Here is a 10,478-nt window from a genome sequence, read left to right on the forward strand (position 1 = left end):
ATCACCCTGGCCCTACTCTCCACACTGGAACACCCGGACATCAAGGACACTTACGGCAGACCCTACTGATTAACTTCAGTTCATCCTTCAACACCATTATTCCAACATTATCCATCTCCAAACTACGGGGACTGAGGTTCAGCCCCTCCCTCTGTGACTGGATCGTAATGGTACTAACAAAGAGACCACAATAGTTGGGACAGGCAAGAACATATCTGCAATGATTCCCCTCAATATTGGTGTCCTTCAAGGTTGTGCCTCAGCTCCTTACTAAACTCATTAGAAACTAATAACGGTCTGATCAATTTCCCCTCCAGTTTGCTGGTAACACCATGTCTGTGAGTCTTATCTCAAACAATATCAGGCTGAATACCTTAAAGAGATAGAGAATCTGGTGAAATGGTGCGATGACAATGACCTCTCTCTCTCTCACTATCAACACAATGAAAGAGATAGTCACCAACTTCATGAAGTATAGTGGAAGATATGCCCCTGTCTACATCAATCAGGATGAAGTAGAATTGATCGAGAACACCAGGTTTCTCAGTGTCCACATCACCAACAACCTGTCCTGGTCCCTCCACACCTCCACCACAGTGAGGAAAGCACACCAACACCTCTACTTTCTCAGAAGATGAAGGAAATTCACTGCGCCCGCTATGACTCTTACCAAAATGTCCAGATAGATCACAGAAAGCATGTTTTATGGTTGTATCACAGCTTGATATGCCTCCTGCTCCGAGCAAGGCTACAAGAATCTACAAACTGTAGCCCAGTCCATAACATAAACCAGTCTCCCATCCATTGAAAATGACTACACTCCCTGCTGCCTTGGAAAGAGACACAGTAATTAAGAGTCTCTTGCTCCTGGACATTCGCTTGTCCAACATCTTCCATCAGAAATAAAGATACAAACGTCTAAAGCCATAAACCAACCAATTCAATAACAACTCATTGTCTGCTGCCATCAGACTTTTGAATGGACTGACGCTATATTAAGGTTATCTTTCTCTGCAGCCTTGAACGTTATGATCTGCACAATCTCCTTTCCTTCTCTGCACACGCTGTGTTTTGTCTGTTTCGTATGCAAGAAAGAACATGTTTCACTGTATAAGAACACATGTTACAATAGTAAACTAAATCAAATTAAATACAACTGACAGATGCAGACGTCCCGTATGCCTTGCTAACAAACCAATCTGTCCTGCCACAGTCAGGTATCCGTAGTCAAGGACCCCAGACATCCCTCTGTTCTCGATGTCAAGCGCACAGTAATTCATTGGGTAAAAATGTGTCGTTTTGTTCCTTCCAAAGTGATCACACCATAATTTTCAATTTTACATTCCATCTGCAACTCATCTGCCCATATGTCCAATCCACATCTTTAATCAATGCAAAACTTTCTTCTCCACTTTTACAGAATGTTTCCACCATCTGCAAACCCCACCCCAAAGGACGTTGTTTATATTTGCCCCCAAAAGGGATCAGACCAGATTGGGTTGTGTGTTGTGCAGTGAGGAAGGATTACTTGACAGTTTGGTCCAGTGAGAGAATCCTTGGGGATGAGTGATCATAATATGGTAGAATTCATTTTCAGGGTGAACAGTGATGTAATTGGTTCTGAGATCAGAGTCCTGTGTGTCAATAACAGTAACTATGATTGCAGGAGACAGGAATTGGCCAGAATGGACTGAGAAACATCGCTGAAATAAAAGAGGGCACACAGGCAACGGCAGACATTTAAATAATGAATTAGAGAACTCCAAAAGTTGTTTATTCATGTTTGGCACAAGAGTGAGATGGTAATTAGGGCCAAACATGGAATATAAGGGAAATTAGAGATAAAATCAGACTTAAAGAAGGTGGATACAAATTGACAAGGAAAAGCAATAAACCTGAGGATTGGGAGCAGTTCAAATTCAGCAACAGAGGACCAATGGATTGATGAAGAAGGGGAAAATAGTGCATGGAAGGAAATTGGCAGAGAACATAAAAAGCTCACTGTAAAAATTTCTATAGGTATGCAATAGTGAGAAAATTGACAAAAAATGTTTCCAGTCAGAAAGGGGAAATTCATAACAGGAAATAAAGAAATGGCTGGGGTGTAGAAGATTTTGATGGGTATCGATAGAGTGAATGCAAGCAGGCTTTTTCCACTGAGGCTAGGGGAGAAAAATCCCCGAGGGCATGGGTTAAGGGTGAAAGGAGAAACGTTTAAAGGGAATATTAGTGGAGTCTTCTTCACGCAGAGAGTTCTGGGAGTGTGGAATGAGTCACCGGATAAAGCAGTAAATGTGGGGTCACTTTTAACATTTAAGAAAAACTTCGACAGGTTGATGGATGAGAGGGGGGGTGTGGGGGGATATGGTCCAAGGGCAGGTCAGTGGGACTAGGCAAAAAATGGTTCGGCTCAGACAAGAAGGACTAAAAGACCTGTTTCTGAGATGCAATTTCCTATGGTTCTATTAATTAAATTTGTACTTTGTTTCAGTCTTCACAAAGGAAGACATGAATAATGTATCAGAAGTTCTGAGAGAAACATGTTGTAGTGATGAGCTGAAGGAAATCTGTATTAGTGGATAAATGGTTTTGGGGAAGTTGATAGGTTTACAGGTAGATAACTCTCTAGGTCCTTATAATATGCATCACAGAGTACTTAAGGAAATGGCCCTGGGATTAGGAAAATCTCGGATCTATTGGTCCTTATTTTTTAAATGCTTTGGAGTCTGGAATAGTTCCTACAGATTGGAGAGTGGTGAATGTAAGCCCACTAAGTAGGGAAAAGCTGGGAATGTAGACCAGTAGCCTACCATTGATACTGGAGAAGGTTCAAGAATCTATTATCAAGGATTTCATAAACCGGTATTTGGAAGGCAGTGGTGTATCAGACAAATTCAGCATGGAAATCCATATGAACTAAATTCATCAAAGTTCCCACATCTGATGGAAAGGACTCTTAGGGATAGGATGGATGAGCACTTACAGCGTTGCAATCTGATTAGGGATATGCAGCATGGCTTTGTAAAGGGGAAGTCTTGCCTTACGAATCTGGTAGAATTCTTTGAGGAGGTGACAAAAACGGTTGACGAAGGACGAGCCGTTAATGTCGTCTATATGGATTTCAGTAAGGCGTTTGACAAAGTCCCTCATGGTAGGTTGGTAGAAAAGATTAAGGCACATGGGATATGTGGTCAGGTATCTAGACGGGTAGAGAACTGGCTTGCAAAGAGGAGTCAGAGAGTAGTTGTGGAGGGGTCCTTTTCTAGCTGGAGGTCTGTCACTAGTGGTGTGCCGCAGGGCTCAGTACTGGGACCTCTTCTCTTTGTAGTGTATATAAATGATTTGGAAGAGGGAGTAGGTGGTGTGATCAGCAAATTTGTTGATGACACCAAGATGGCTGGATTGGCGGGCAGTGAGGAGCAGTGTCTGGCAATACAGCGGGATATTGATAAGCTGGTATATTGGGCAGATACGTGGCAAATGGAGTTTAATCCGGATAAATGTGAGGTGATGCATTTTGGCCGGAATAATGTAGGGGGGAGTTATATGATAAAGGGTAAGCCTGTAAGGAGTATAGAAACGCAGTGAGACCTGGGGGTGCAAGTGCACAAGTCTTTGAATGTGGCAGTGCAAGTGGAGAGTGTGGTGAAGAAAGCCTATGGTATATTAGCCTTTATAGGAAGGGGTATAGAATATAAGAGCTGGAGTCTAATGTTGCAGTTGTATAGAATGTTGGTAAGGCCACATTTGGAGTACTGCATCCAGTTCTGGTCGCCTTACTACCGGAAGGACGTGGAGACCCTGGAGAGAGTGCAGAGGAGGTTTACCAGGATGTTGCCTGGTATGGAAGGACTGGGGTATGAGGAAAGATTGAAGAAATTGGGGCTGTTTTCCCTTGAAAGACGGCGACTGAGGGGGGATCTAATAGAGGTATATAAGATTATGAAGGGTATAGACAGAGTAAACAGAGGTAAGCTATTTCCTATGTTAGAGACATGTAGGACAAGGGGCCATGGGCTTAAGGTGAGGGGGGGAGAGGTATAACACAGATATTAGAGGGAGGTTTTTCACACAGAGGGTAGTGGGGGTATGGAATGCTCTGCCAAGTAAGGTGGTAGAGGCAGGCACGCTGGAGTTGTTTAAGAGTAACTTAGACAGTCACATGACTGAGTTGGAGATGGGAGGATATAGGAGATTGTTTCAAATAAGGTTCATTAGCATTGGGGCGTCCTTGGTAAGGTAAATGAATCTGGTATGATAATGTTTTTTCTCTTTTCATTCACAGGTTTTAAGTCGGTCCACCTCGTGTCCAACGAGGGGCATACACGCGATGGGTCGTACTGGGGCTGCTCTTGGTTGTTCGAGATTGGCCTAGTGCTTCATGTCGTTAGTGTGTGCCTAAACTGGACCAGATACTGGGCAAGACGACAGCTCAGTGACTATCACTGATTGCTGTGCAGACACATGGATTTGGGCCGGTGTCTGTGGGAGTTTGCGCATTCTCCCCGTGCTTGCGTGGGTTTTCTCCGGGTGCTCCGGTTTCCTCCCACACCCCAAAGATGTGCTGTTAGACTGATTGGCAGGAATAAATTGTCCCTAAATCAGTTTCTCTCAATCTGGATGGCCATAAAACATTGGATAGGGGTCATGGGTGGAGAGGGGGACGGGTGGTGTTAAGATGGCAGCGTGGGCTCGTTGGGCCGAAGGGCCTGTTTCCTGGGCTGATTTTGTTCTTTGTTCTTTGTATACAGAAAAAAAATCTGGACATTTCTATGGTTTATAGCAAACTGAGCCAACAAAATCAGACTTGGACTTGTTCCTGATAGATCCAGGAGAACAGGAAGGTGAGGATAAAGGAATGGCGAACATCTCTTGCCTAAAGTATCAGGCAAGTAGCCTTATTGAAACACCAGCTCCTGATACTTTGACAATAGTCTGACATTATACAATCCGGGCAGTGCTGATTCTTTATATCAATTCTTCTGAAAATAAAGACAGCTCAGGTGCTTGGTTTGGATGTTTATTATTTCTGGAGTAAATCGATGCTGGTTTAAATGATTAATGGCACCGTTCTATGGAGGGCCCATTCTGACTGGTTTGTTTCCGAGTAGTTTGGGACCCTGTATTTCGATCCAAATGAAGCTCCCAAAGCTTTGTTCTGGTGAAATGAGGTCACCATTTATTAGTCTACTCTGCAAGTCTATTAATGATTATTCCCATGATTGTGTGCAGATATTGTGTTGCATTATCCCTTTCAATTCTATCAACCTTTTTTTTCTTTCAAATTGTCTTTCTACTTGCTGATTACATTTTTAACCTAACTGATGAAGATCAGTGATCCCAGTGCTGATCCTTACATCATTCACTGACTACAGTCTCCAAATCTTTTAAATCCCTGCACTTTGGTTTCTGTTTTGGAACTGGGTTGTGTTCCATTCTGCTGACAGTAGCCTCACTGCACAGGATCTGATTTTAGACATGCTTTGTTGTAACTTACCGAATCATTAAGAAAATCAGCATTGTGGCCATCAATTTTGAAACACCAATTCCTGATAACTTCTAACGTAATTTCATAAAGCATAGCCTTGTTTTTATGGGCACTGTTAGTACTCTGTGTTTACTCTGCGTTTGGATGCATTGTTCTTCTTAATACTGACCTTGTGTTGACGGGTTCTATAGTTACCTTCATTACTTTCTCTCTTCCAGTAACAGTAACGTCCATTCCAAGCAATCGATGAAGATAAAACATTTTGGATCGATAATACTGTCTGTGTTGTCACTCCCCATTGTTTATATTAAGTTATTTGGATACATTCCATCCAAACCAAAGGTTTACCTTCTCCTTAATTTAATAAATGTTTGGTGAAAACACGCTCCTATCTGAATTCTCCTATTGCTATTTGACAATATAATGCCATCGATCCGGATGATTTTCCTTTCTATATGTTCTGAATCCTCACCCACTGCTTCAGCCTGTCTGGAGTGTCCTGTCAAATGGGTTTGTCCTGTGAACAGAGCTATGCCCCAGGAGAAAGAAAAATAATTTTCTCCGTGTCAGTCTATCTAACAGATCCTGAATAGAGTGCCCCCATATCCAGTTGTGTGGGACTTGTCTGACCGACAACAGGGGAACTGCCTCGAAGGCAGCGTACCCCCACAGTCTCCCACTCAGACATTGAAAGAAGACAATGTTTTGTTTTGTTTTGTTGATTATTGATTCTCTTTGGAATTGGTTTCATGCTCACCGGTGCCGATATGGGAATATAAACATTAGCAATTTCATCACATTCTGTTCTGATATTCTGCTGTAAAGTGTGGACGGGTGTAAACTTTCACATTCAGATTCCCCTACTGAAAAATCCGGAACCAGCACAAACTGTGCTGTCGTTGTGCAGAAGACATGTATTTATGAACCTTGTGATTAACATGATGCATGTTCCAATTCTTCATTGGTTGATAATACATTATGCTGCTAGCTGTGCTGCCTTTAGGCAGGAGGTGTACCCCATTCTTTTATCCTCAGCTTCCTGGTCTCCTGGGTGCATTCATACGAGTGTCAGGCTGTAACATGTAGTACCAGATATCGATCAATGAATATAAAAGTAGGGAGGTCTTGCTGCGGCTGTATAGGGCATTGGTGAGGCCCCAGCTGGAGTACTGTGTGCAGTTTTGGTCGCCGCACTTACGCAAGGATATTTTGGCCTTGGAGGGAGTGCAGAGGAGGTTTACTAGGCTGATACCGGAGTTGAGGGGGTTGAGCTATGAGGAGAGGCTGAATAAATTAGGCTTGTACTCGTTAGAGTTTAGAAGAATGAGGGGAGATCTCATTGAGACATATAAGATGATGAATGGGATGGATAGGATAGAGGTGGAGAGACTCTTCCCGCTCAAAAAAGACAGTAGGACTAGGGGGCACAGCCTCAAGATAAAGGGGGGGCGGTTTAGAACGGAGTTGAGGAGGAACTTCTTCACTCAAAGGGTGGTGAATCTCTGGAATTCTCTGCCCGTTGAAGTGGTGGAGGCTGCCTCGCTAAATATTTTTAAGACGCGGGTTGATGGGTTCTTGATAAGAGAGGGGATTAAGGGTTATGGGGAGAGGGCAGGAATGTGGAACTGAGCCACGACAGATCAGCCATGATCTTATTGAATGGCGGGGCAGGCTCGAAGGGCTAGATGGCCGACTCCTGCTCCTATTTCTTATGTTCTTATGTTCTATCATGACTCATCGTGTAAAAAACATCACTCCACTTTTCCACATTGCCCGTATAACCAATGTTTTCATGAAAAAACTCTGTCTCTGCATTGAACATACTTAATCCTATCTCTACAACAATGTGGAAAATAATTCCTGAGTTTGACTAGTCTCTGAGAAAATAAATTCTGCATTTCTGTGTTTTAACCTGGCCACATCTTATTCTAAGATTACATCCCTCAATTCCTAGACTATCTCATAAGTGGGAGCACTTGTCGGCATCTATCTTGTCCAGCTCTCTGTGAATCGCATTCATCTCCACAGGGTTCCCTCTCATTCTTCTAAAATCCAACGGATGCAGTTTCAACCATCTCATCTTTTCCTCATGTGAATTTCTCCCCATATATGGAATCAATCTATTCAAATGATTATCCCCGACACCATGATACACTTCCTCAGAAACTGGGACCCAAACTGTTCACATTCTTGTCATTGTGATCGAACTGGAATCTAGCAATAATTCAGTTTTTATACACAATTATTTTGGAAATAAAGTTCAGTTGCCCTCCACAATTATCAGCTGAATGTACATGCTGGCTTTTAGTGACTTACACACAAGGACACCCCACACCTCACCAAAAGCATTGAATTAACAGTCAGCCTCCTCCTGTCAGCTTGATCTCCACAACTATATTAACCCTTTAGTTGGTTTAGAATGGATGGTCATTGGGTCGTGGTTGAGATTTTCACAAAATAAATGCTGACTGAGGCCTAATTCATCAACTGTTTGGCCCAATACAGCTTTCCTTACTGCCTGATTGTATTATCAATAATACTGTGTATTATTTCCCTGTCTCTGTCTTACAGCTCATTTAATGGGCATTCTGGTTTTGTCCCGAAGAAATTGTGGTCTCTCCATTTGTACAACTCGTTACCTCCTCGCAATGGCAACAGCAGATCTACTCGTCATTATCATTGTGGTCATACTGACCGTCATCAATGAATATTATTTTCCTGTAAGAACATAGAACATAGAACATAGAACATAGAACATAGAACATTACAGCGCAGAACAGGCCCTTCGGCCCACGATGTTGCGCCGACCAGTTACAAAAACAATGACCCACTAGCCTATACCAATCCCTTTTCGTCCATAAACCTATCCAGAGATCAGTAAGCTTCCTGTACATCACACCTGTGTGTAGTGTTAAGACTGTCCTCATGGCTGCAACCACAGAATGTTCTGTTTGGTTCACCATCATGTTTTCTTTCCATCGATTTGTGGCCATTCGTTTCCAGAAGTTGAAAACAAAATACTGCACCGGGAAAACTGCAAATGTGGTTCTTGTAACAACTGGCATTCTGTTCCTGTTAAAAAATATCCCCTTCTACTTTAAAGAGGAACCTATATTCATATATAAAAATGTACCATGGGGCTGTCAAACAAAGGTAAACTCTTTTACTGATCCCGTTTGGGTTGGATTTCAATGGTTTGATAAGGTTGTAACTCCATTGCTCCCGTTTGGTTTAATTCTATCGATTAATGCTCTGACTGTCCGACATATTATAATAACAAGCAGAGTCCGTAAGGTACTGAAGGCTCAGCGTCCGGATGGAAATAACAGTGATCCAGAGATGGAGAGCAGAAGGAAATCTATGATTTTACTCTTCACAATATCCGGCACATTCATTCTTCTGTGGACTGTCAATGTTGTACAATTTGTATATGTTAAGATAATAGGATTATTTTCCATCAGTGATTCTGCATATACATTACAAGCTGTAGGAGGTACGATGCTCAGCCTAAATTGCTGCACAAACACATTTATTCATGTGGTCACTCTTTCCCAGTTTAGAGAACATATGTATTCGATGTTGACATATCCTCTCAAAGCAATTCCACAGAGACTCAGCGGATTAAGGAAGTGTTCCCAATGATAGGTAGTTGAATCAGTGGATGTGTATCTTTGTACATTCACCACCATCCGCTTTCCCCAAGCACAGGCTTCTTCCCATCAATATGTTAACCTTCAGTCATTCAGATAGGTCCATTCAGTGTGCACTGCCAGCTCAGCACACAATGGAGCATGGCGACGTGATCTGCTGTTGTATTAGTCAATTCTATACTCGAAGCAGATCAGTGACCTTGTTCACAGATCATTGACAGATGAGTTTGTCCAACGTGTGAGAGACGCGGAAGAAATGCAGCATGAGGCCATTGATTTGGAGTTCACTATGACACACAATCTCTGTGACTTAGTTGGAAGCCTTTCTCATTTAGTCAATTGATACAAAATCCTGTGTTTGATCCCCACCAGGGCAGTGAATAAGTAAAGTGGGAGGAAGGGTTACCAAACAGTTGAAGTCAGTTGTGAACCCCAGTATTCTCCTTTGTTGTGATCAGTCAGAACCTGGAGTCAGGTAAATGTGCCCGATGTGATTCCAGTGTGTGCCCACAATAATGAATGGTAATCCACGCGGACAACTTCCAGGGAAAGGGGGTAAGGCAGCAGCATATAGGGGTGACCATGAAAGGGTCTGTAATCACATAAGATTAAAAATCACACAAGCTGCTGTGGGAGAAACCATGACTGAAGCACACATAGATCCGTCTCAAGGACCATATTGTTCCCAGTTATAAGAGAGGCATTAATCACCCAGTCTGAACACAAAAATACTGGAATGGTGTGCAGCTCAGCCCATGTGTGTCCATTACTACAAGAGGAGCAATGGAAATGGGAGGAACGCTGTAGGTCGCTGTCCAATTAGTCAGATATGATGTTCTCCAGTCCCAGCCTCGTGTTTGTCACCGGGGGGAGGTTTTCCAGCAGCAGCATCCTCCGATCTCCCACGGTCACTGGGAATTCCTATGGGGAACTCCTCACTCTGTGGGGAAAGATCACTGCCGGGAGTGTGTTGACGGTAGGACTGGAGGATCCCACTGTCACAAACGATTGGAGAATCCCGGTGAGAGTTCTTGTTTACTGAAGATATTGGGGTTGAATATCCAGGTTCACGGTGCTGCTGGAGGAGACCAGTGGGAGATATCAGCGGGAGGAGGGGGGCGCTAGTGGGATTCAGGACCAGCACCAGGGTGATCGCCAGTCTCCGGGGGCAATCCTTCCTCATACAATCATCCCTGTGCCAGGAATTGATGTGGGAATGATTATAATGTTGGAATCACTGTTCCAACACCATTAGCGAGTCTAGGACGGTCTTCTCCGGGCTTGCTAGTGTAGCCCCTCATCCCAGACACCCCCTCCACCCCTCCCAGTCCCCGGCTGGG

General features: G+C 43.3%; 1 protein-coding gene across 1 annotated transcript; it reads left to right on the forward strand.

Annotated features, from left to right (window-relative positions):
* Positions 1–443: 443 nt before the first annotated feature.
* LOC145337697 (uncharacterized) lies at positions 444–9,130 on the forward strand. Its single transcript, XM_080182529.1, has 4 exons — positions 444–596; positions 4,784–4,844; positions 8,060–8,208; positions 8,360–9,130. The coding sequence occupies exons 1-4, from the start codon at positions 444–446 to the stop codon at positions 9,128–9,130; spliced, it is 1,134 nt and encodes a 377-aa protein (XP_080038655.1).
* Positions 9,131–10,478: the final 1,348 nt, after the last annotated feature.

This window comes from Carcharhinus amblyrhynchos, unplaced genomic scaffold (genome assembly GCF_965287045.1).
Source record: "Carcharhinus amblyrhynchos unplaced genomic scaffold, sCarAmb.v2.hapA scaffold_62, whole genome shotgun sequence".
In the NCBI taxonomy this organism is placed as follows: domain Eukaryota; kingdom Metazoa; phylum Chordata; class Chondrichthyes; order Carcharhiniformes; family Carcharhinidae; genus Carcharhinus; species Carcharhinus amblyrhynchos.